This window comes from Dendrobates tinctorius, unplaced genomic scaffold (genome assembly GCF_039654945.1).
Source record: "Dendrobates tinctorius isolate UK_male_01 unplaced genomic scaffold, ASM3965494v1 ptg000098l, whole genome shotgun sequence".
Taxonomy (NCBI): Eukaryota; Metazoa; Chordata; class Amphibia; order Anura; family Dendrobatidae; genus Dendrobates; species Dendrobates tinctorius.
Window position 1 is genome coordinate 25,152,112 of NW_027361766.1, and position 27,552 is coordinate 25,179,663.

The 27,552-nt window shown below is 45.4% G+C and overlaps 2 protein-coding genes across 6 annotated transcripts in view; one reads left to right on the plus strand and one right to left on the minus strand.

The window, feature by feature from the left end:
* The window catches only part of FAM72A (family with sequence similarity 72 member A), a 32,828-nt gene extending 32,294 nt beyond the window's left edge, over positions 1 to 534 (minus strand). Inside the window, exon 1 of one of the 2 annotated variants that reach the window (XM_073587332.1) lies at positions 478 to 512. The gene's annotated coding sequence lies outside the window, so the exon portion shown is untranslated. Of the gene's footprint in view, positions 1 to 405 lie in introns of both variants that reach the window. The other variant, XM_073587331.1, reaches the window with a different exon arrangement.
* Positions 535 to 898: 364 nt separating this feature from the next.
* Positions 899 to 27,552, plus strand: part of SRGAP2 (SLIT-ROBO Rho GTPase activating protein 2) — a 157,341-nt gene continuing 130,687 nt past the window's right edge. For 3 of the 4 annotated variants that reach the window (XM_073587242.1, XM_073587244.1, XM_073587245.1), the window contains exons 1-2: positions 912 to 1,055; positions 3,550 to 3,998. In XM_073587242.1, the coding sequence (XP_073443343.1) occupies positions 3,932 to 3,998 (67 nt within the window). In that variant the 5' untranslated portion in view covers positions 912 to 1,055; positions 3,550 to 3,931. Of the gene's footprint in view, positions 1,056 to 3,549; positions 3,999 to 27,552 lie in introns of all 4 variants that reach the window. The other variant, XM_073587243.1, reaches the window with a different exon arrangement.

Sequence of the window (27,552 nt, forward strand, 5' to 3'; positions counted from 1 at the left end):
TGCATTCAGTGGTAGAATGGGTGAAAAACAGCAAAATGATGAAAGAATTAGCTCGCTGCTATTAAAAAAAAATGCAGTCGAGATAAAACACAAAGAAAAGCAGTGCGCTGTGTGAATGAGGTGAAACGCAGCGTGCCGCTTCATACAGGGATCAAAATGGGTTAGCAGCAAAATATATATGTAAAAAATAGCAACATTGCATTAAATACAGTAACTTCCCTGTGATTTTCTGACCATCTGCACTTTTTATGCAAAATAAACAAACAAAAAAAACCCAAATTAAAGCTACATGCGAGGCACAACATAATCATTATCTTATTATGGCTGCGTTCACACATGTTCATGGCGGATAACGCAGCCTCACAAGTAATTCCAATTTTGCAGCTTTCGCTTTACGCCTTTTACCCAAAGCTCAATGATGGGATTCCTCGTCCACTGTGTTCTAGCGCATTCCAGGGCAGGAAAGGGTTAATGTACCTCAGCCGAAGCCTCGCACCAGGCGCCACTTCCGCCCTCCGGCTGTTTGAATCTCCCGCTCATGTCCCCGCCCACTTATTCGACTGTCCCGCCCCCTCACGTAACCTCTCCGACACCCGCACCTTCGTTCCCCAACCTCAGTCCTTCCCAAATCACTATGATAGGCTGCTGCATAAACCACGCCTACCATTGTAAGCTTTGTCTCGCCATTGGTTGCTGCAACTGTCATTCCAAACAAAGAGCGCCCGCCCCTGTCTCTTGAGTGACACGCCTTTTTTTCAACAACTCTTTTCCACGCCTGTTCACTTTGAAGTGCTCACCGATTGGTTAGAACGCGTGCTTTCTGGGAACGCCTCCAAGACACGTTTCATTGGGTTTGGCGGCTGTCTGTCAGCACATTGACACATTGCTATTCGTCCAGAGGAGTGGAGTGGGCGGGGCTTAAGGATTCCTGTGGGAATTGTACTTGCAAAAGGAGATCCCTGTCTGCTCTTTTCATGGACTTGACGGGATGTGAGTGAGGATGAAGAGATCGGATCTTGGATCTAGAAGAGATCACCATTAGCAGCAGCTCAGAGGTAATAAGGAGGGATCGACTAGACTTAGCCTGATCCACTGGAGACAAAGGGAATGCAGGGATTTATTGGGGTGTGTCAGGCGCCCTTGTGTGCAGCTCAACACATCATGTGTGGGAATTCAGCAGGGGGTGGGGGGCTCACAAGGGAGAACAGTGGAGCATGGGTAGCCTCGCTGATCCTGTTGCTTGTGCATCTCACTCCCATGCTTCCAGACTAGTAGTGGTCACTGATGGAGAACAATAGACATGAGCTGGACAAGCTAGTGTGAGGAGCCCCCCTCTCCTCTATGTGAGGAGCCCCCCTCTCCTCTGTGTGAGGAGCCCCCCTCTCCTCTGTGTGAGGAGCCCCCCTCTCCTCTATGTGAGGAGCCCCCCTCTCCTCTGTGTGAGGATCCCCCCTCTCCTCTGTGTGAGGAGCCCCCCTCTCCTCTATGTGAGGAGCCCCCCTCTCCTCTGTGTGAGGAGCCCCCCTCTCCTCTGTGTGAGGAGCCCCCCTCTCCTCTGTGTGAGGAGCCCCCCTCTCCTCTGTGTGAGGAGCCCCCCTCTCCTCTGTGTGAGGAGCCCCCCTCTCCTCTGTGTGAGGAGCCCCCCTCTCCTCTGTGTGAGGAGCCCCCCTCTCCTCTATGTGAGGAGCCCCCCTCTCCTCTATGTGAGGAGCCCCCCTCTCCTCTATGTGAGGAGCCCCCCTCTCCTCTATGTGAGGAGCCCCCCTCTCCTCTATGTGAGGAGCCCCCCTCTCCTCTATGTGAGGAGCCCCCCTCTCCTCTATGTGAGGAGCCCCCCTCTTCCCTGTGTGAGGACCTCCCTCTCTCCCCTGTGTGAGGACCCCCCTCTCTCCCCTGTGTGAGGCGACCCCCCCTCTCTCCCCTGTGTGAGGCGACCCCCCCCCCTCCCCTGTGTGAGGCGACCCCCCCCCCTCCCCTGTGTGAGGCGACCCCCCCCCCTCCCCTGTGTGAGGCGACCCCCCCCCCTCCCCTGTGTGAGGCGACCCCCCCCCCTCCCCTGTGTGAGGCGACCCCCCCCCTCCCCTGTGTGAGGCGACCCCCCCCCCTCCCCTGTGTGAGGCGACCCCCCCCCCTCCCCTGTGTGAGGCGACCCCCCCCCCCTCCCCTGTGTGAGGCGACCCCCCCCCCTCCCCTGTGTGAGGCGACCCCCCCCCCCCTCCCCTGTGTGAGGCGACCCCCCCCCCCCTCCCCTGTGTGAGGCGACCCCCCCCCCCCTCCCCTGTGTGAGGCGACCCCCCCCCCCTCCCCTGTGTGAGGCGACCCCCCCCCTCCCCTGTGTGAGGCGACCCCCCCCCTCCCCTGTGTGAGGCGACCCCCCCCTCCCCTGTGTGAGGCGACCCCCCCCTCCCCTGTGTGAGGCGACCCCCCCCTCCCCTGTGTGAGGAGGACCCCCCCTCTCTGAGAGGACCCCCTCTATGTGAAATCACAGATCTGGGTCACCAATCTTTGGCAGGGAGTACAGGCGTCTGAGAGAGGATTGCAGATTAGAGCCCATCCTTCCAGGGAAGCTTGTGAGGGGCAGTCACCCCTTTGCCTTCGTCAGATCCTTACATTCTGTGGATCTCTACAATATTAACCCCTTGTAGGCATACTGGCTGATCCCACCATTGAATGAATTGATCGGCCACGTTTCCAGCTTTGGATCTATTGTAGGTTGTCCCTGAACATTAGTGCCATCCAGGAAGCGATCTGATTGGCCGTCGCTGACAATTGGCCATCGGTCCTTTATCCGTGTCTCCGGTAATGGTTCTCTTGATGCCGTCTGTATTTTTTAGTTAGAGTTGCTGTTTCCACACTTATCTAATTGGGTGTGCGCTAACAAATTCTCTGCTTTGTTACAAATCCTAAAATCCAATTTCCTGTGCCATTATCTGGTCCCTGTGAAGGATGGAGGCTTTTTCCTTCCTGGCTGACCCTCTCCTCCCCTTTCCTTTTACTTTCTGCCAGCTCTTCTTTCTCTTTTCAGAGTTTGTGCTCTTTTTTTTTTTTTCTCCTGCTGCTTTTAATGCTTTCCTTGGCTGGCAGTGCTCTGCACGCCATCGCTGTCTCTGCAGATCTCCCTTCCTGCGTCCTTGTGCCAGATCTGACAAAAATAGGAATCTGGGTTGTTTTTTTCATGTATTGTTCTCCGTGAGACCAAGGCGTGCACCGAGTGTCCTCCCTGTGCGCACATCTGGTACATGTAGGGGTGCCGTGCATTTCTTCCTTGCTGGGATCGGCTTACTGGTAGGGGAATGCACGTAGATGGCAATGAGCGTGCGTGCAATGGCCTCTGATTCTAGTCTGTGGCTTTGTGTAAACTCTGGATACAAATTGTGAAACAGAATCTAGAAAATAACAAACATTCCATCCACCTTTCAATCCAGATGTTTATCTTGTCCCCAATGTGTCAGCGTAACAATAGTTCCTAGGAAGTTGAAGCTTTTGGAACTTTGTTCCAAAATGTACTTTTACTGCTCTTTTTAATCTATTGCCCTGTTGCCTTTCCAGCCCTGAAAAGCCCCCCTGGTCCACCCTCCTGCCTCCGTCTGCGTGAGATCATTGGTGGAGGTGAAGAGAACCATGCAGTTGATTTGGGGAAGGACTTAACACTCTGTGCTGTTAATGTCTGCAATCAGGAGAGGACTGCAGGAGCCGGGGCTGCTGCTGCTTGGGAATTGGCGCAGGGAATAAGGCCAACGCTACTGCATCAAACGTTAGCTGCATGTTGTCTGAAGGACCCAGAGCTCCCCTTGTCCCTTTCAGATCCAGCCTACGGCCCCACCACCTCTCCATGGACTGACGCACCAGCGGACTCCACAGAAACCTCATCGATTGGAATCTGCAAGATCTGCTCTTCAAAGCCCGGATTGTATCAGCTGAATCGGACAACATGACCTCGCCAGCAAAATTCAAAAAGGATAAAGAGATCATTGCCGAGTACGACACCCAAGTCAAAGGTATGACATCGATGGTGTTTCTCCTGAGCCGGGAGGATCTGGTGTTTCTGATTGAAAGAGAACTGTAGGATGGGGAATTTCTGGCTATTATTTTTTTTTTTTCAGAGGGCTGGGCTGTGGTACCTTAGTCAGCAGGGTCTGAAATGTTTCAGTACATTTTTAGGCAGTAAGTACGGTAATTTTTAGGAGCTGTTAACCCCTTCCCACGTCGTCAAGGCTTAACATAGGAGGATCTGTTTTGCAATCCGTCTTGTGACCATGTTGACAGCGTTCTGCATAATGCTTGGTGTACAGCCTTTTGTGCTGGAAAGTTAACCCCTTTTCATCTGTCATCCAGGATTATGGGTTGGATGGTGCGAAGAATGTTGTGTTTTCTCGGTTTCGACTATTGTTCGAAGAATGATTACGGAGCGAATTCTATTACTCTCGAGTCATATTGTTTTTTTGAATCAGATCTTTTTTATTAAACATTCAGGAATCAATACAGAAAGAATATGACATCTTATATAGCTAGTAAAATTTACATTGAGAGCAAATATTATTTAAAGGGTAAAACTCTTCCTGTGTAAGAATAAATAAAAAGAAGAAATCTCAAAACACAGATATTTGCATAAAATTGAGCCTATAAACAACATGGCTCCACAAATAAACAAAAATCAAAATTATACATCAGTGCCTCATTTCAGCGGGAAAACCATCCCCGCCAGCCGCGCCACTCCGCATCATATTTCGCCCCCCCCCCCGCCCCCCACGGATATCAGGTCCAATCCACCCCAGCTCCCTCCCACCGCGCCACTCAAAATCTACTTCGCCACAAAGGGCACTAGACTTTATTTTCACCCCCCAAGCATCCCCTCATCGCAAGCACAACAGCAACTGGTCCAACATCGCATCCCGTACCAGTGCGCCCGAGGGGAGACCCGGTGACTCCATCCATGGCTGCCAAATTTTGTAAAACTTTCTTAATGCATTTCTTTTTAAATAAGCCCCCCTTTCCAATCTGATGACATTATTTAGTTTTCGAGTCATATTGTTACTTAAATTTTTATTACCTAACACATAAGGTTACCTCGAGGACGAGTCTTGCGTCATGAGCCAGTGGTACAATGGGTGGCATTTTGATCGGAAGCTAATTAAAGAATAAATATTGCACTGTATGACTATAAAATGACAGATTGTATCTTTATGTATTAGTTATTATGGTGGCATATGTGTATATAGAGGATGTCTTTGATAATGGGTTTACACGACTGTATATACAGGCCACAGATACTGTCGTGTGTACAGACCCAATGTCACTGTGTATGTTCTTGTACAGCAATAACCCCATCAAGATTGTTAGATCATGTAGATGAAGCTGGTTTTCACCTAACCCTAGTCTGCTTTCCATGTGTGGTCATCTTCCATGTGAGTTGACAGACCACCATGATGAATGAAGGGTTTGGCCTGGTCACCAAATGGTCAGATCTTGATCTCCTTGTCTTATGACTTGTACCACTGAGTGTCACCAAATGCCTTGCTCCCCTTCCGTTGATTGTCTTCTGTATGCGGCATCACCTCTCCAATCATTACATGTATTTGTTGTGGTCATTATCAGGTTCCCACTATGAGGTGCAACATTCTGGTCGTTGTATGTGGGCCCATGATCGAGTGGTTTTGATGTTGTTTTTTTTGTCTAATGAAAAGTTCTACAATTTACCCTTTTACCATTTGTGGTTTGCAACCTTTCTGCTTATCTTCATGTTGGAGGGTAGAAAGCCGTCCTGGTCATACCCGAGTGTACAAGACAAAGCTTGGGTGACTTGCCTCTGTCTGATCATCACATTACTTAGATGGAAATTATTCTCCTCCCAAATAAAAAACAGCTTCCATTTAGTGACCGCAAGCAGAGATATTTCAAATGGTGAGAAATTGATACAAACCGTATACTGGAAAACTGCAAAGAGATTTTTGTGCATGAGATACTTAGATATTTCATTGATTGCACCTATAGACCACTTTTAGTTGGCCGCACAAGCAACACTTTTCAATAAAATTTTTATTTATTTTCAAATTGTAAAGAAACCGTTTTCAACCTTATTTTTGGCTGCATAGAATGTATATGGCTTCAGATTTAGGCAGTGCTCGCACGTCACAGTTTTATTATCCATTCTGTATGTGAGCTGTAACCCCCGGCTGGTGCTAGTGAAACTGCCACTAAGTCCTCCGTCACATGTCTGTGGCTCCAGTACATGTGGTGTCCATTTTTTTTTTTTTTTTCCCATGGATACCACACATACCCATTATAATCTACGCTGCTGTGCACATGTCATCCGTGCTACCAGAAAAATAACGGGACAAGGGCCAATACAAGTCTATGGATCAAAGAAAAACAGGTACCTGGAAACACTGCTTGACTTTTGCAGGTCTACTCTTCAGAATAATCTTCTATATACAGCATAGAGGATATATGAAAATACAACGTTTAATAAATTTAATACAATCTCATAACATAACCCCAATCCAACCCAAGATTAATCGCCAACTGTATTAGGTATCAGTCATAAGCCATGACAATAGCCCAATCAGCCATACTGTACAGGATCGACCCCATGATGTGTTGAGCATACATGATGAGCCACATTAACCCAAAGATTAACCAATCGAACATGGATAATTAACACAAAAACCCATAACTTGGGTTCATTAATTCTACAAGAAACACTGTAGGACAAATCACATATAAAGTGGCATAGTGCGTAAATTATATACAGCAGAGACGTGTAGATCTCATCCTTTTGAGCCATAGGGATGTCAGACTTCAAGTCCGTAGTGGTTGACTTGATCAATCTATGTACCCTGTCGTGCCCCTTGTGTTGACTCCCGGCAGTACCCAAGTGCGGTTCTTTTGCTGTTGCGCCAGAAAAAATCCCTCCCCACACATGTCTTTCTCTGAGAGGAGAAGTCATCAGGGGAGTGTTCTTGCCAAAGAGGGAGAGGCACCAACAAAATGAGGCCCAATTGCTCCCGATAACCAGTAAAAAGTGTCTATTGGGCAATTGTCGTGTAGGATGGTTTTTTATTGATACCTAATGAGGTTGGTGTTTAATCTTGGGTTGGATTGGGGTTATAGTATGAGATTTTATTGATTTTATTAAACGTAATATTTTAAGAGAGTCTCTATGCTGTACATATATGTCCATGAAAACGTGTCCGTGTTTAAAGGGTATAGCTAGAACTTTATGGAAAAGCAAAAAATGTGCTTAAGCACCAACAGGCAGGTAATTCAGCTTACCTGCCTGTTATGCACGGCGCCATTCTTCCCCGGCACAGAGCAGTTTGTGACTGCTACTGACCAGGATTCAGCTGCATAATTGACATGATGAGGCGTGACCTCCGACGTCATTCTGATTGACAGCCGGCTCCACCAATTAGGAAGCAGAGATCTGGCTATTTTATTATTATTATTATTATTATTATTATTATTATTATTATTTATATAGCACCATTGATTCCATGGTGCTGTACATAAGAAGGGGTTACATACAAATTACAGCTATCACTTACAGTAAACTAACAATGACAGACTGATACAGAGGGGAGATGACCCTGCCCTTGTGGGCTTACATTCTACAGGCTATCAGAATGTCCTTGGAAGTTCTGCCCTGTCACCAGAACAAAGCGGAAAAGAAGCCTCCGCTCTGTAGACATGACGTCAGCAGAGGCTTCTGAATCCCCTGCAGGAGCGGTCTGTGACCGCTCTGTGCCGGGGAAGAACGGCACCAGACGCTACAGGCAGGGAACCTGCATTTACCTGTTAGTGCTCAGGTACATTTTTTTGTTTTTCATAAAGTCCCAGATATACCCTTTAACATTGCAAAGTATATGGGAAACGTACCTTTCCTTCTTCCATTTTTATTTATTTATTTCTTTCTTTCTTCCTTTCCTTTTCCTTTTTTCTTTTCATTTTTTTTTTTTTATCCTTTCTCCATGAAAAATATTAATTGTAAAAAAGAAACTGACACTCGGACCATACACTGAGATCGGTACCCTTTTTTTCACTTGCATGTTTAAATACAGACATGTGACGGAGGCCTGAAATGTATGTCTGGCCAGGCTACATTAGTATACGGTGCATTTGGACTAGATGACCCTTAGCATTAAACCATCGCCGACCAACTGTATTGCAGACGCTGGCACTCGTTTACACAGGTGCACGGACTTTATTTATTTTACTCACTTATATAGCGCCATTAATTCCACAGCGCTTTACAAACGGTAATATGATGGTTTTGTGCTCATAGACTGCCCCTGTTGTCGGCAGAAAAATCATTTCACCTTACGAACGAGCGTTTTGCCCATTCGTCAGGTGATTGGCAGCCTGTTTATTTTAGTCAATTATTATTCCTATGAGCGATTGCTCCTGATAATCAGCCAAATGTACCCTTAATGCCCCTTTACATTTAGCGATGCACCAGTGATCCCGACAACGATACGACCCGGTCAGGATCCCTGGTGCATGGCTAAATGGTCGCTAGTGAGCTGCCAAACAGGTAGATCTCACAGCGATGTAGCGACTCAGCAGCGGTCGTTACTTACCTTTCAGACGCGACGATCCTGACGTCCTCCCGCCCGCGTTCACGCATTGCTCGTCGGCGCCAGCAGGAAGCGCCCAAGGAGAAATGGAACTGGACGTTCTCGCGCGATCAGCGACAGACGGGGGGGAGCCGGTCGGAGGTAAGTATCACACATAGCGATATCGCTAGCAATATCGCTGCTGCGTCACAAAATTGGTGACGCTTTAGCGATATCGCTATGTGTAAAGGCCCCTTTAGATATCAGGTATGTTTCAGCTGAAGGTACATAACACTTGGGCCATATTTTTCGGCATGTGTCTATAAATGTACACTTGGTCTGTTTTCAGATGTCTGTTTTTTTGACTGTGTGCTATGCATACCCTATAATAGTCCATGTCACAACATTATAAAGAATGTAGATATGTTCTGCTTTGGTCGTATTGGATGCCGTTGTTGTACCCATGTGGTATCCATTTTTATCAAAGACGACGTGAAGACCTTTCTTGTAATAAGATCTCTTATAAGCTGACTAGATGGAGGCCCGATGCTATCGCATCAGGAGGGCAGTAATGTCATGATGGGGGCAGGCTTTGCAGTGTTGAGAATCCCCCCCCCCCCCCCCCCCATGTGCTCACCCACCTATCCACTCTCTCTTTCCCCACGTGCTGATGGAGCGGCCGGCGGGGTACTCGGTACCGGGCCCGTTGATCTCAATGGGAGTTGTCACGGAAGCTGTGACCCGGTCCGTGGCCCTGGGGCTCCATGGCAAACAGGGGGATTGCAATAGTAGTGGAATGTAGTTAAATGAATAGTTCGTGACGCCACCTGTGGTGTTCGGCAAGTGAGGTGTTAGGCCGACGCTGCATGCAGATCCTCTGGGACTGATGGTGTGTTGCAACCAAGATGGTGAAGCTCCCCACAGGTGGAGCTGTAGTCCCAGGGCAGTGTAGATGTAGGGGTGGAGGAGAGACGCAGGCAGTGTAGAAGCTGGTACCCAGATATAGCGGTACCCGGTGTGTTGGCGCAGGAATGATTGGAGGACACCAGGGCTTGTGGTTCCAAAGCTTTACTCACAGTCTGTAGTACACACAGGTGCCCGCCTCCGTGCTGTGTCCTCCGGGTCAGGGACCCAGTCAACCTCCAGGCAAGATAGGATGCTCCCTGCCAACATGTGCCTTTCTGAACGTCTCCTCTTATAGCGCCTTTAAGTGTGAAGTACTCCTAGTACTGAGTTACACTGGAGTGCCTCCTGACAGATGTTCCCAAGAATTCTACTTGTACGGCAGACAGCTGTAGCCTGCTTCGGGGACTCCTTACTCCTGAGTCCCGGCTCACTGTCAATGTTGCTGTTGTGCCCCAAGTCTTAGATGGGAGTAGTGCATTTACAGCCCACTACTCCAGCGGTGTCTGCTGCAGAACCATTAGTGTCCATACAACCTCGGGGACCGGGCCCCGGCCTTGCGCTTAGAACTTCTAGGCAGGGTTCTTCCTATAACCCACATCCTCTGTTCCCTTTTACTCCTACATTCCGTATTTGTCTTTCCTTCTTATGGAAGATCAGGTTTCTGTTCAATGTCTTTCTCCTTCCTTCCTTTCCTGTGCCAGCTGGCTCAGATCACTGATGCAACTGCAGCACTCCTTCCTCCATCCCTCTCTCAGGGATCTTCTCTCCTCACTCCTCTCTGAGTGACTCTCTGACTGACTGACCTGAAATCCTATCCCTTCCCGCTCTTTTATGTATTCTAACTCCACCCGCCTCCCAGCACGTTTAGTGTTCCAAGCAGAGAGCCACCAAAGGTGCTCTGCTACACTCCAAGCAGGGAGCCGCAATGTGGCTTTGCTGAACTACTGTGTTGTGTGTGATGCGAGTGTTGGAGCGTGATCAGGAGTTCCCACCTTACCTGGATGGTGGGGCACCACACCTCAGGAGGAGGTGCAGTACCTCTGTGGCGACTGAGCCTCAGGGGCGCCACACTGACTTCTCCCATCTGTGCTCTCTTCTTTGACCTGTCTACCCCATGTGCTATCCCCCTTGTCTGCTGTCTCTCCTTCCTGTGCTGTGTTCTCCCCTCATCCCCTCATGTGCTGTCCACTTTGAGCTATCTCCCCCCTGTGCCTCTTCCCCCCCCCCCCCGTCTTCTATCGTGTCATCTCTTGTTTGACCTGTGTACCCCATCACTAAGCAGCCAGTGCACTGCATGCCAGGAGGAATTTCTATTTAAAGGGGTTTTCCCACGAACGAAAGTTCATTTCAAAAATTGTCTGTCTGACCGTGTACAGATTATACCACAGCTCCTGGGCAGGGGAGGAAGCAAAAGACAATACTGACATTACAGCAGGAGATCGCAGAGGATACATTTTTTGAGGTAAAATATTGTTTAAAAACAGTCAGTGAAATATTTTACTTCCAAAATAAATCCTCTGTGATCCTCTGCTGTAATGTCAGTATTGTCTTTTGCTTCCTCCCCTGCCCAGTAGATGTGGTGTACTCCGTATACGGTTAGACACAGACAATTTTTAAAATAAACTTTCGTTTGTGGGAAAACCCCTTTAATGTGACCGGCTTCCTCCTGCCTTTAGACACGTTGCGCATCTGCCACCGGGATCAGCTGAATGATTCACTGCGCTTGCGCAGAATTCGTGCAGGCGCAGTGCGACTGTGTTCCTCTGGTGGTACCGCGCAAGAGGCTGCATGAGAGTGTGTGTGGTGCGTACGGCGTATAGAGTGTGTGTGTGGTGCGGCGGTGTTACGCTGGTGGTGCCGCGTAATAGGTTGGTACCAGCAGCAGTTTCCATATTGAGACACCAATCACTTGGGTGTCCTAATATGGCAGTCGGTGAACGTCCTCTGCTTGGAATTCTGGGATACGGTGACATCTGGACAGAACAGGAAATGAAAACATTACAAGGCAGTTATATAAATAGATATTCCATTTAAAAAGAGATTTTGTGCAAAAAACTCTTGTAAGATGTTTCTTCACAAACTGAAAAGCAGCCAGGAAAAATCCCCCAAAATTCTCAGGGAAAACCCTAAAGAAACAAACGGCCTGTGACCCAAGCCTTAGTCCCTGGCTCCTGCTGTCAATACTATAGACCTGACCTTTCACTTTAGTTCTCATTTTAATGATTTTTATGAATAGTAAACCTTCTCTCCAATGACACCAACCTGCAAGAACAGCAGATGCGGACATTGTTGTCATGGACGCAGAGGTGAAGGCACGGCCTAATTTGCGTCCTGAGAGCTTTAGTGATGTCCTCCGCTTGGTTGTTGTTAATTATGTTGCCATCGTGGAGACACACAGCACTATTGGGTGTTGCTGATCTAATGCTTCCATATTTCCGGTCTTGGCAGGGAGAATTTAGGTTTATAATATTGTAATAATCTGATATTGTGTTTTCACCAATATGCGAATACATTTCTTTTAACGTTCTATGTAATTGTTGTCTTTCCTGTTCTCCTGTGATGAGATTTGGGCCCACTTGCTCCTGTTACCCCCCATTTCTCCATAACTACTTCATTAAAGGGAATCTGTCAGCGGAATTTCACCCTCCCCCCTCAAACTGTTCATGTGCTCATGTAGGACAAGTTCAGCAATACCTTCACTCTGATACTGAGGAATCGGTGCTTGAATTTATGTGCAAATCAAACTGAAGGACTATTAGTAGATCTGAAGCCTCGGTCACTCCAGCTCTATCCTCCCCCCAGCACCACCTCCTCCTACCTGACTGACGACTAGTGATGAGCGCAAGTGCACCTTAGTAGAGTTTGCCACGAGTGCTCGAGTGAGATGTTTGCGTCCCCGCTGCCGCATGTTTTGCGACTGTTTGACATCCAGAAAACATGGGGATTGCCTGAGAAACACAGCCAATCCCCCACATATTTTGTAGCTGTCTATCAGCCACGAAACATGTGGCCACGGGGACGAGAACATCTCACTCAGTGCATACCGGAGCACCCTCCACAAAAACGAGTAACGAGCACTTGCGCTCATCACTACTGACAACTCCTTTGCCTGAAGTTTCACAGCTTAGAGGTTGTTAATCAAGCAAGAGGCTTCGGCACGGGGTGTGGGATAGAGCTGGAGTGACAGAGGCTTCAGATCTACAAATGGCTTTTTCTGCTCATTTGCATTACAATTTAAACACTGATTTCTCAGTAGCAAAGGAAAGGCTTGGACTTGTCTTTCAAAGAGCTTACATGGACCTATAAAATAGTTTCGAGGTGTGAAATCCTGCAGATATAAATTCTTTTTAATTACTCCATCCTCTTCAGCCATTGGAAGCCAACATCAAAGAGATTCCCTTTTTCCAGACTTTGATTTACATATATCTACAAAGTTAATCTAAAAACTGCACATGATGTAGGCTTGTAGTACAGATGATGTCCTAAATTTCCCAGAGGAAAAAATAATCTTGGTTATTCCTCCCATAATAAGTGAAAGCTTTGCCTTATTCACTCCACCTAAAACTAATTTGGGTAGAATTCATTCCAGACATCCCGCTTTTAACTTGTACTTAAGCTATTTGGGGGTTTTTGCATATTAGATTTTTAGGTAATTGCTGCTGCGCGACACGTCGCTGTGTGGCCAGAGCCTTATACCTTAGAGTCCACATTATCCCCATTGATTACCGTATATACTATAAAGTTGGGATATTGAGTATTCCTCTATAGAAGGCTGGTCTAGGTGGCTTCTTGCCCTCTAAGAATTATGCATATTACTATTTGACAGATGTGTTAGCCAAAGACTTTTGTGTGTTTTTATTTTTTTTCAGTTTATAGAATTTCTTAAGTTATAGCTTTTAGTTTGTTCCGTATACCTTTTCTTGACTCGTATCAAAATGAAAAACCTCTAAATTCTGTTGCCAAAATAATGTATAGAAACTGGGTGAGTCCTCCTGGCAGCATATGTGCTTGGATAATACTAATACACCCTAGTTGGGATGAGCAGGGCCGCACCCATAAGCCTGAACACTGCACCCCATTCAGGATGACTGGAGGGTGAGGTGCGTACCGGGGTGTGATAAGAACATTCATTTGTGGAGCGCTGTCTCTCGTCTGCGTTCTTGTCTTCAGTAATGTAGTATCGGTGTAATGGCCAGACCATGTTGAAGGCCCATTTCTGGCATATTGCACCAACCAATGCATCGCCGTTCCTTTTTCTGCGATGTTCTGTCTTCTCCCCATAGCTGCACAGCTCTTACCACTGAAAGCCTTCGAATGAGGCTTTGATTTATTTTTTCTGGCAGTCTGCCCAAATGACTGCATCCATTCATTGCCTGCCCCCCCCCAATCCCCCCCCCCCCCCCCGCTCCTTTTTTTTTTTTTTTTTTTTTTTTTTTTTTTTTTTTTGTTTCAAGCAGCGGTCCCACTGGGATCATTTATAACACAGTCACTTGTACAAGATACGGTCTTGCTATTTTCCTATAAGCCCATGTGAATCAATGCCATTTTTATACATTGTTTTTACTACATTGTAAGGGTCCAAAACTTTTTTGTTGGACGCCACGTTGAATTGATGTTACTCAATACTGTGTGTGGACTTTGATGGTGTTCTGTCAATTTTATCTATGATCATTTAGTTAATTGTGCAAGTTTTATTATGGACTCAGTGAAAATCAGGTGGTTTCGCATAAAGTCTTCAGGAGCTCATTGTTCCTCAGCCTTCTGGCTTACTGCTTGATGGACAATTTTTGCCAACGGCATGGCTTGAGCCGGCATCCCGAACAATGCGCTCTACGATGCTTCTAGCACAGACACCGGAGGAGCACTGGAGCGCTGAGGCTTTACCAGGGGGAAACATAGGGGTTATCCGAGTAGTGGCCATACATGCAGAGCAGTGACTTGGTGCACATGGTAATAGCAAGTGTGAACATATGAGAAGCCATAACTTGTTCTCTGTTACAAAAGGAGATGGCCTCCTGAAGATCTGCAGGCAAAGACGTTCCAATGTCAAATTTATAAGGCGTTGGGGTAAAAAACAGACTGGCTGAATTTCTTAGAAAGCTGGAAAGTCTGGAGCTACTTGTCACCTAGCGCCTATCAATAGAGGTCGTGTGTAAAAACAAAATCTGATTATGGAGAACTTCCTCATAGGAAATGGTTGTTTTACTGGAGGCTGAGTTTGACTGGGCAATTTTTTATTTTTTATTTTTTTTTTGGGTGGGGGAAAGGGGTGTTTCCTAGTCCTGATATAAACATAAACCCCTCTTGAGTGGACCTTTTCCCCTATACACATTACTAGGACAACGCCTCCTTAAACTAAATGTTCGGCCCCCATATAATGAAGCCTATACTCTCCTTCCGTGCCTGCGTTGTCGGCACTCGCTCTTCCCTGGACTTTGATCTGATTGTATGACAGGTGATGCCCAACGCCCAATCAGCGCTGGCGTCACTGTCTCTGCCTTTTTGGACAAAGTGCAGCCCTGGCTTCCTTTTCCTGTTCAGTTTGTCCAAAGGCAGAGACCGTGATGACAGTGCTGATCATGACGATTTGGCGAAAACCAGGCTGCATATTTTTACACTAAAGGTATGTATTAAACCAGTATGATGGTGCCATTCTGCCCATACCTTTAGCTTAATGTGGACGTTCCTGCTGACAGGTTCTCTTTAAAGGGATTCTGTCGCCAGATTTTTGGCTACCAGATCTGAGCACAACATGATAAAGGGCCAGAGACCTTGCTTCCTGCATATATCATCTACTGGGTTGCTTGCTGCAGATTTGCTAAAATCACAGTTTTCTCTGCTGCAGATCTACCAGTTTTCTGAATGCTGAGCTCTGTATAACCCCGCCCACACCACTGATTGGCCACTTTCTGCCTTTTGCAATCAGTAGTGTGGGCGGGGGTTGTACAGAGCTCATGAATATGGAGGACTACCTGGCAGCAGCTTTACTAGTCCTCTAGTGATACAAAACTACAGCAGCTAGCCCAGTAAGTCACCCATCGCTGGAATCTGGGTCTCTGTTTCTACATTATGACACAGTGATGGTTTCCCTTTAATAAACGTTTCCAATCAACAGAGAATACTTCTACGGACCTACATCTAATATCTAATTGTTATGGAGGTTCTTGTCCCCTACACTTCCAGAAGACAGGAATTTTGAAAGGTCGTCCCATATTGTTAAGAGATGCATATTAACAATATGATTATCACAGGGTGTTCCCCTGCAAGAACCATGTGGTCATTTGTAATCTCTGGGGAACTTGGAAGCTAGCCATCAATTCTACTGCAGTGCCACCACAAGGGAGAAAAAAGCATTACACCTTTCCAATTAAAAATCATTAGCCTAGTTGTGCAATACATAGATATTGCACGTAAAGGTCCAAAACAGGAGGACACCACCTCTATTATTGCACAATTTCTTAATGGGGTAAAAGTCATGTTAATACATTAAAAGAACAATGGCGATTGTCAAATACCAGACTTTTTTTGAGAATTTCCATTATGCACAGAGGAATCCACTCGGTTTAAAAAATGAATCATTGTTGGTAGGGCATAGCTTTTAAGGGTAATGTAAGCTATAGTTGTATTTTCACGGGATTCTCTATCAGTGAGTTTGTAAAGTGACCCTCCATGAAAGGCAGGTTGAGCGCTCTGCAGGGGAGCGCAGAAGGGTCATTATCCCCTTAGGTAATCACCTTTCCCAGATTCCAGGCAGGATATTGCCCCTGCCATTGGTTTGTTTCAGCGGACATTGTGAAGTTCGCAGGATTCTCCGTTTACAAATTATTGTTGAAAATGAATAAAGTTTGCTGTATCACTAAGCTTTAACTTTGACCCAATTATGTAAATTCCACCCTGGATAACTGTGGAATTCCACTTCTTCCACGGTCATAAACATTCTGAAGAACAGATGTCGCGCAAGGCTTTGTGCATTAGTGTGCACGTGACCCATCATATTCTCAGGGGAGCAATGTTTTTAAAGTCTCCGCTATGTGCTTGCAACTTTTATGTTGCCTACAAAACAGGTCAGATATGTCGCAACGCTTCCTGCTGTGAGATTAAATTGGATTTCAGGCCTGGTTCGCACATGTGCACTGTATGGGAATTGGGAACAGAACCTTAGGAATGAAATGCCGGGGAGTACATTATTTGGGGAAAAAAATATAATATATACGGTATATATTAACTAATTAGCATTGCAAAAATTAGAAAAATAAAAGTTATCGGTTGATCTAGAAGAAGGTGATTTTTTTTTTTTTTTTTTTTTTTTTTCCTGTGAAGCTTCAAACCACAAAATGTATTCATTTCTGGCCATAAATGGTGTAATATTTGCTTCAAAACAATATTGGATCATTATTTCTCATGGCCAAAAGTGGGTCTTTTTCAGGATTGCAGTAAATTAAGACTACATATTGGGCACAGTTTTCTGGAAACTACTTTAGTATACGGTTTTCCTCGAAATCGGCACACATTTTTTGATTGCAGTGGGTTTTTGTTGGTAAAATTGTCCTGTATGGGGATCCTCCTCAATAACACCCATATTCCCTCATAGGGTGGTAGCACAAGGAGAGGAAAACGCCTTAAACTAAACATTCTCATCGAATGGCACTCATTGCTGGCAATTCATCAGCTCGTTGGCTGGATCCTCCAATTCTCTTATCTGTTGCATAAAGGTGCTATCTGGGAGGCGAATGATCAGACGTGTTGAATTAAAGGGATGCTGTCAGCACAGAGTGACTGTTCAAGCCAAGTACAGGCGCAGGGTACTTCATAGCGGGGCCAATCATTTAAATACACATTTCCACCTTGCTTGGTTTCCCTCTATTTCCCCCTTCTCTGCCTATGTGAAGGCAGACCTGTCAATCACAGAAGACGCGGGTGGAGATTAAGGGAAAACAAGCAGGTGGGAAGGTGTATGTAAAAGATTGGCCAAGCCATGATGCACAGAGTGGGGGACTTTAGTTTGAACCGTCATTCTGTGGTGATAGTCCCTTTTAAAAGACCTAGTCCTTTTATTCTCATGGGAATAGTGCCAGAGGTGTCTGAAAGCTGGTCTCACCCCTCCCTCTGCCATTTTTCCCATACACCCCCCCCCCATTCCCTTCAAATCACCTAAATCCCCACTTTTCCCTACAACCCCCTTCTTCCCATAGCAAACACTTGTATGCCACCAAACTGAGCATGCATATAGTTGCCTATTTCCTGGAAAATCAAATGCTCCGTCACCCAATATCGGACTTGCTGGATCCGTCTATCCCCCCAACATCACCTGTCTGAGGCCCCCATACAGATTAGAATGCCATCCTATTGCTTGTTGGCCCAGCGTTGGTTTAATTTGTACTTGGTCCTTCAGTTTACACTATTTGTTGGTGTACTCTGTGCCAAACATAACGTAACTATGTTCTCCAATTGCTGAGCATTTTTGATGCACAGGATTACGATATATATTGTCCTGCATTTTTTTTCCACCTAACTTTCCATGGGTCATGCGCCTTTTTCAGCATGTTTAAAATGTGATGGGTTAATTTCAATCTTTGTCATTCTACCAAATTCAGTGTAGTTCTACCCTAAATAAGACCTGAAACATCTTGATTATGTGATGGCACACACATAGAGCGCGCGTGGTGGCACACGCGTAGAGCGCGCGTGGTGGCACACGCGTAGAGCGCATGTACGTAATTAGCAGTTCTGAATTGAAACCCCTAGTTATGGAGCACAAGGAAAAATGGCAAATTATTAACCAGCTTGAATAGTTTCTTACTTTCCCATCACATCTATATTTTTAGTGTGGTGGTTTAGTTTTTATTTCAGTGTTTGTCAAAAAGCTAAATCGCTTTTCACCACCAATTTTCTTGGTCATTATATCCAGAATCCTCTGGCCATATATTTATTTGCCTGAATATGCCAATTTGGGCTATTTGTGTATATGGTTAATGGACATGGCCTCAGTAATCTCATTATAGTGTCAGCGTTATGAGAAAGAAATGAACTTTAAGTGGCGATTTGTCTTGATTTGACACCTGTGTTTTTCCGCCTCCTATTGTATGTGGTATATTGCATTCTTTTTATCTGATTTTATTTTTTTTTTTTTATCAGGTTTTAATAGGCCTCATTTTTAAAACTTAATGTGGACAGAAATATGGAGCAGCAACCAATTGCATGCCTCATCTTTCATCTGCAAACCCGAGTTAAAAATATAACAAGAAACGTGATTGGTTGCTGTGGGAATGGTGCCCGTATACTTTATCCAGGCTAATACCTATGTCTTTATTACACGTATGCTTACACTCGTGTCTATGGCAGTTACTGATGTATGAGTCTAATCATGGGGTCTCTTCACACTCATTTTTAGCCATGATCTCTCCTCTTCCTGTTGGGACTGGATTATATGCGCATTTTCTGGGCTGCCGCCTATTACCATAGTGCTGACTTGCTTTTCTGCACAGCCAAGCAGAATTCAGCTGAATAGTCCTGTGATGAGCTAGTTGGATGTTGTTCTGTATCCTGGCAGGGATCTTACAAACCAGTAAAAAGTGCCAAGTGGGAAGCGGTAGACTGCAGGGAGTGCGGTTACTATGGCGATTGCCCATGCTTGGGCTTTTCCTGGCCTTTGTCATTGTGGCAGCTGCTGACCTTCTGCTGAATAAAAGTCAGAAGGTCAATGACTTCCTTACTGTGGAAGAAGGTCAGGTTAGTGCGGGCACTGCTCTACAGATGCCCGCTGCTGTGAAAGTGACAATCCGCAGCACCGATTTCTGGGCTTGCAGGGGTTGTGTGGTTCTGCAGTGCGACACGCTGCCTCCTTCAGTGGAGAAAGAGTTAAGGAAATCTTGGGCCCTTTGCCCAGCTGCCTGATGAATAAAAGGCTGTGATTAAACAGAAGGCCGCGTGCCCGTGATCCGCCAGGAATGTGCCTTGTGCTAGCAGGATACTTGCACACACAAACTTGCCACTGGGCCCTCTGAATATACCTGTTACCTGGCCACTATTAAATGGGGGGCATCTTAACTCTTGTACATAGATCAGGCAAAGGTTACATGGAGGGACGATCCTTATTATCTTGCGTATGACTTTCTACTTGACTTTTAGTTGACTCTTCTTATTTTTGAACATTATTGACTGATTTATGGCGGCTGGGAGCATCGATGAATAATTAAGGACCTCTGCTGTGACTTTAGAGCTCAGGTTCCCTGAACAGATAATGGCCAGGGTGCACAGATTTGGACTTTCAGTACTGAACTCAAAGTCCTGCGCTTGTACATTCTCCCTCACCGTCGGGCTCCTTACGGATGCAATCACACTATTTTTGCCCTATACTTCTGGTGTTTAAACCAAGTAAGTTGCTGGCATATCAGCGAAACAGATCAGATGGACCTCATTCACTCATTTGTATAGACTCGACAGTCAACTACTCCATAATATACCGCGAAAAAAGGTACACCGCCATACACTGGCCTGATGGAGGCTGAAAGGATGTCAAGTATGGTCCTATTCACATTGTTTCTTTCTAACTTATAAACATGGTGTACCAAATATGTATGCTAAATGCAAACTCCATGGTATGCTGCATTAATATTTGTGTGTATGTGTATATAATTAGAGCTACAATATCATCTACCGGCATCTATTATATGTAGCTCGATAATATTGTATATATCAAGAAATTGGGGGCAGCACACTATTCAAGTGAAAAGACACTTACTTAATGGCCCAACATGGCAACGTTTCGGTTCCTAAGTTGAATGGAGGCAGCACACCAATCTCTGGACATATTCTGAAGGTTTGGTAAATACATGATGGACATTTGCACCCAAATAGCATGTGCTTCCCTTATTTTTAACTTTTTAGATAATATTGTAACAAAGCCAGGTAGGACGTTTAAATCACAACTCTGTAGGGTGTGATTAGAGGCACCTGCATAGCTTTATACTAGAAGCAGGAAGTAGGTTCTCTTGGTTTTGTAGATTTTAGTACCATTTGTTGCAGACTAAACTGAGCCTCTTGGTGCTGGTCTCTCTGACAGAACTTGAGACACATGGACGTTTTTCTGAACGGGTGAGCCCGCATGTGCCTGAATATGAACTGCTCATTTTATTACTTATAGCCGGAGAAAGGTTGTTTGTGTTCCATTCTGCTGGACGTTTATGCACCTCAATAAACCTCCCTGTATGTAATCGATAAGTGCAGAAGCGGACAAAGACAAAAGAGGGCCCCTGTGCATTAATAGTATATGGGCCCTTTACAGTCTAATAGCTCATCATAATGCACAACACCACCAGCTTTGCAGCTGCAAGTGCCCCACCCCCTTAACTCTTTTCCCTCTTTTCGGCTGCACAGTTCGCACCAGTGATATGTCCCGTCTCTGGATAGCTGCTGGCCGAATCATCTCTTGGCCGAATCATCTCTTGGCCAATGGCCGTCTCTCCCGATTTCTTTTAACACAGGATTGCTCTCTCTGTTGAGCTCATCCTATGTTCTCTGTGCGAGAGATGCTGCCAGACTCCTTAAGTGGCGGTTTATGTCACCGAGGAAAAATACATGGGCAGTTCAAAATCAAATTTAGCGAATCCTTATCTTCCATGACCTAATGTCTCAGTAAAGAGTCAGGAGGCCCCCTTACATATAAGGCTGGTTTCACATTTGCGTCTGTTTGCGTTTTTCACATAATCATGTCCGGGAAATGAGACACGCCTATTGGGTGTGGCTTGTATCAAGGAAATTCTCCAAATGCATGCGCTGAAAAAACGCAAACGCAGCGTTTTTGTTTTTTTTGCCATTATGCGTAAGATGATGTAGATAAAAAAACGCGGCGTAAACATGCGTTTGCGCATGCAGACGATACGCTGCGCACACAAACGCTAATGTGAACCTAGCCAGACTGTTGGCTGAGCCCACCGATATCTGCAGCTTTGGCTGACAGTGTGTATGGAGGCCTTAAGTTTGTGCACGTCTTTACAAAATGAGTCTTACAAAAAACACCTTTAATACTTTTGTAAAACAGTGGTGTGACCTAAGGCGTCATTATTCCAGCCTGATCATGGCCATTAAACAATCTCTTGCATAGATACTGATTGATGCTGGTTTACGTTAATAGCCTATTTAAACTGGTTGACCGTACTTTTCCGTGCCCTCAGAACAATCAGTGATCGTTCTGTGCACTGCCATTGTTCTCAGCAGCACTGTCTTTCCTGGAACTTTGATTTTCCAGCAAACTTAAACATTTTTTTCTCCCAATAAATGAGCAAAGCTTGTGCTTGACAGCATGCTTACACTCACCGAGTATCAGCAAATGAACGTACCTATTAACACTCATTCAGGATTACCAACTAAGGTAAATGCACCCTCAGACGCCTCATACAAAGACAGTTGGTATTTTGTTTGTGCCCCAAGGTTATAATATCTGACCATCAATGGTCTGTCCAATAAGTGACCCAGCATGTGTTCTTTGTCTCTTTGTACAAACCTCTGCGAGGTAAAACGATTCTCCCGGCCCGTTCTCTGTCCTGCACATTTTAATACTGCAGCAGAAAGTGATAAAGGATGAAAGGAGCGACCTTCTAATAAAACTTTGCATTCCTCTGATGTGGGTCTGGCCAGGCTTTTGAGTACTATCCTGCCCTAGTGACACAGGAAGGAGACTTCCACATCAAAAATCTAGTGGTAGATCTGGGGCTTTACATTGACTCATTAGAAGTGGTCTTAGCTTTCATACCTCCATTCACTCTCGCTTTCTTGGTCATACACTTACACGTTTTTCTAAACAAGCTGTAATTGTCACACTTACTTCCTGAACGCTATTGAACACCGCATCTGCCTCTCCACTTTGGCATCTCGTATTCCCTCTGTGTCCATTTTAGTCTATATTGTGTGTCCGTCTCGTACTAACATATTGCCTTCTGGCATGTTTGACTTGGCACGACGCTCCACTGGAGCTCAGCCTAGGAAACCCTTCTGCCTACACCTCTCCAGGATTCCTTTAGCCACCCAAACTTTTCGAGGATTCTGGCAATGGAAATGTAGCTCAAAGCTATGTACAAAGTTCATGTTTTTATGTAATTTTACCCTTTTTCTAAACACTTGGGGTTGGTGGCTTTAGTTATTTAAGGCATATTATGTTTTAATATGAGCAGAACCGAGTTATTAGCATTGTTTTCCTATAAATTTAGACTTAAACCATCTGGAAAATCTCAGTACAAAGCGTAGATGCAATCAACACCTGGCACTGCCTCGATTTCAGGCCCTCGGTGGGGAGGCACCTCTAGAGTTCCCTGCTCGTCTTCGTCATCCAGACGACATCGATGCATGACCTTGCAGGAGGTGTGAAACTCTAAAGCCGGATAGCACTTCTCCAAGAAGCAGATCGAGGGGATCTTATAGGGAAGCCTATAACCGCAAATGCCAAAAGCCTTCTCCTGGTGGTATGAACCCTGCCGGAGAAGTCCTATTTTCTATCTCTGTAGGTTTGTATAGCAAGTTGGGTAATAGTCAGCTGGCAAGCAAAATCCTTGCATGAATCCCCTACAATGTTTGGAGTCGTAAAAATTTGCTGACAACTTAACACATTTTTCTAAAGGATTTTTCACCTGATCCCTAGCACCTCTGCAGAATGGATGAAAGGACCCTAGGACATCCACCAATGCTTAGTAGCACATGTAATAAACTAGATTTCAGCCACGCTGGCATCAAGAGTGGCAGTAAGTAATAACAGCTTGGTGATTACAAATCGTTCATTCAGAGGCTATAAATTGTTATCAAATCCAGTGTCATGTCTGTCTGACCATACATAGCTGTGTTCTAATTATTTCTCTCTCATGCCTTTTTTTCCACCTGTTTTTTGATTGGCATTGGTACTCCTTTTATGACGCGGGGCATAAAGCTGTGCTCGACTATATCAGTTAGTCCGATAGCGTATGGATGGAGCAGAGGTAAGCATACTCGACCATCTCTCCATTCAGACAGGCGACTCTTCAGATCCCAGTTCTTGGCATTGTTGGGTTTCCAACAGCGATCAATAAGTTATCACCTATTCTAACAAAAGAATAAACTTTTATTTATTTATTTTTTTAAAGAGAAGTTGTGACCACGTTTTTTTTCCACCTAAGCAGTTTAATGGAGAGACCGATACCCTGCTTCCAGCAATGTGTGTGGGCTGCTTTCTGTAGTTTTATCATCGGGAAATTATCACTAGAAGACTATTAAATCTGCTGCCTTGTAGTACTCGGTATTCGAGAGCTCTATGTAACTGTGCCCCCATTATTTCACAGCTTTCTGCCTATGCACAGTGCAGGGTGTGGTTTAGAGATATGCAGAGCTCCGCATTCAAATAACTGTTAGATCTGCTGGAGATAACTGTGATTACCAGGTTACAGACTCCCTTTAATTACATACAAACTTTTAAGTCTTCTATTGATTTTTTTTTAGCAATTTTTTTTACAAAGCTTTATTATGAAAGATTTTTCTGTCTGGGGACAAAATGTAATATGTTGTGTGTGTATGGAATAATATTACTTTTTGCCCTTCTGCCTTGGATCTTTTTTGGATTGGCAAACGCTAAAACCATTTTTTTGGAGAAGAGACTTTTCATGGCAGAGGGGCACAAGAAGGCTCCATATACCCCATAGCATAGAAGGATTTGCTCTGAACCAGGTGGTTACCCAATGTATGCAGGACGATGATAAAGGCGCATTGTGGACCAGCGCTTACTGTCCGATTCTTCTTTTTTTACACGCTGCCCTTCCCTCCCCCTCCTATGTGAAGACAGTAATGGAAAGAAGCCCCATTCTCCTGCAGCTGGTTGTATTGTGGAGCATCAAGGCCTATTGTTCTCTCTGCAAGATAAAACATGTCACTGCGGATCAATTCTCAAAGCTTTTCACAGATCTAATGATTTTTAATCTGATCTGTCCAATAGTGAGCCCTCCTAATGATAACCTGCCTATAGTACCAAAAGTAACAGATCTGCCCAAATGACTTTTCATTCATCCATAGAAACCTTTCCATTCTGTGTTTTTGTTATTTATTTTTTATTAAATTTTATTATTATTAATAGTTAATATTATATACAGAAATAAAAAATAAATAATCCGCGACTTGTCAGATCTCAAGATCGGTCCCACCGCCAGGCAGCCTCTTCAATCCCGCTTGTGGCTTGTTATTGTGGCTCAGCATTGCACCGTCTAGGTTGTTACTTTTGGAACTATGGTACACGGTTCAAAACATATATTGGATCATTTATCATTTTTAACAGTAATCCTTCTGTCTATATAGAGCCGAGCGCCATTTGTCTTTGTAAAATGTCTCCAACAGGCTCTTAAATGCCGTATTTTGCAGAACAGAGTTACTTAGCGCATTCAAACAGTCCCTCACTACTTTCAAGACCACACTCGCCACAGCTAAACAAACCTACTTCTCATCTCTCATATCCTCCCTGTCTCACAACCCTAAACAGTTATTCAACACCTTCAATTCTCTCCTCCGCCCCCCAGCACCTCCTCCCTCCCCACTCATCTCAGCTGAAGACTTTGCCTCATTTTTCAAGCAGAAAATTGATAACATCAGGGACAGTTTTGGTCAACAACCCCCAGAGCCCTTCCTCCCGACTTCCCAGCCCTCCACCTTCAAAACAAACTTCTCCACCATTACAGAAGATCGACTCTCCACTCTACTCTCAAGATCACATCTCACCACCTGTGCACTCGACCCGATCCCATCCCACTTCATCCCAAACCTCACCACAGTCTTCATCCCAACCCTAACCCATCTCTTCAACCTATCACTAACAACTGGTGTTTTCCCCTCAAGCTTTAAACATGCCTCCATCACACCTATCCTCAAAAAGCCCTCTCTTGACCCATCCTCTGTATCTAGCTATCGCCCTATATCACTTCTCCCATACGCCTCCAAGCTACTGGAACAACACGTCTACCTTGAACTGTCCTCCCATCTCTCTTCTTGCTCCCTCTTCGACCGCTTACAATCTGGCTTCCGGCCACACCACTCCACTGAAACTGCCCTTACTAAGGTCACCAATGACCTCTTAACTGCCAAGAGCAAGCGACACTACTCTGTCCTCCTCCTCCTGGACCTGTCGGCTGCCTTTGACACAGTGGACCATTCCCTATTATTACAGACCCTCTCATCCCTCGGCATCACAGACTTGGCCCTCTCCTGGATCTCATCATACCTAACAGACCGGACATTCAGCGTCTCCCACTCACACACCACCTCCTCACCTCGCCCCCTATCTGTCGGAGTCCCACAAGGTTCAGTCCTTGGGCCCCTGCTGTTCTCTATTTACACCTTTGGCCTGGGACAGCTCATAGAATCTCATGGCTTTCAGTATCATCTTTATGCTGATGACACACAGATCTACATCTCTGGACCAGATATCACCTCCCTACTAACCAGAATCCCTCAATGTCTGTCCACTATTTCATCCTTCTTCTCCACTAGATATCTGAAACTCAACATGGACAAAACAGAATTCATCATCTTTCTCCCATCTCACGTGACCCCCCCTACGAACCTATCAATTACAGTAAATGACTGCCCACTCTCCCCAGTCCCACAAGCTCGCTGCCTCGGAGTAATCCTTGACGCTGATCTCTCCTTCAAACCACATATCCAAACCCTTTCCACTTCCTGCCGACTTCAACTCAAAAATATTTCACGCATCAGTTCATTCCTCACCCAAGAATCTGCAAAAACCCTAGTCCATGCCCTCATCATCTCTCGCCTTGACTACTGCAACCTCATGCTCTGTGGCCTCCGCTCAAACACTCTCGCACCCCTCAAATCTATTCTAAACTCTGCTGCCCGACTAATCCACCTGTCCCCCCGCTATTCCCCAGCTTCTCCCCTCTGTCAATCCCTTCACTGGCTCCCAATTGCCCAGAGACTCCATTACAAAACCCTAACCATGACATACAAAGCCATCCACAACTTGTCTCCTCCATACATCTGTGACCTCGTCTCCCGGTACTTTCCTGCACGCAACCTCCGATCCTCACAAGATCTCCTTCTCTACTCCCCTCTTATCTCCTCTTCCCACAATCGCATACAAGATTTCTCTCGCGCATCACCCCTACTCTGGAACTCTCTACCACAACATATCAGACTCTCACCTACCATCGAAACCTTCAAAAAGAGCCTGAAGACCCACCTCTTCCGACAAGCCTATAACCTGCAGTAACCACCGATCGACCAAACCGCTGCACGACCAGCTCTACCCTCGCCTACTGTATTATCACCCATCCCTTGAAGATTGTGAGCCCTCGCGGGCAGGGTCCTCTCTCCTCCTGTACCAGTTATGACTTGTATTGTTTAAGATTATTGTACTTGTTTTTATGTATACCCCTCCTCACATGTAAAGCGCCATGGAATAAATGGCGCTATAACAATAAATAATAATAATAATAATAATAATAATAATCACGCAGCTACATGGAAACGTGGAACAAGGAGACCTTTATGTTAATGTTTTTCCTCTCCCATTTCAGAGACAGATTAAACCACTTGAAAAATGACAGCTGTTTCTACTGCTGAGATTTCCTCACTTTTTCTAGTGAAACAGGGAACTGATTTTTGGCAGGGAGCTGAGCAGTCAAAACACACCGTTTGTAATTTAAGATATCTCCATTCCAGGCTTCTTCGCCTGTGCAGACGCTGTGATGGCTGGCTGTATATGGATTTCTAGAAAAGTTGGCTTCGTTTAGACAGACCTTATCCCATTGAAACTTCTTTATTAGGGTGTATTTGCACTGTGTTGCAGTTTTGGCACCTAGTGTGAAAAAAAAGAGATTTTACCATAGATTAAGGCTTTTCTGTGATCGAACTAGGCCAATTGCGCTAAAAGCATGTACCGTACTTATATTTGGCAAAAAACAAGGCTCACTAACACAGTTTAAAATGCGCTTTCATTAAATACCATGAAATCAAACATCCATAGCCGACCATCTCATAGTACACTGATCAGTAAGCCCACCAAACGTCCATAGCTGACCACCTAATGGTACGCTGATCAATAAGCCCACCAAACCTCCATAGCCGACGACCT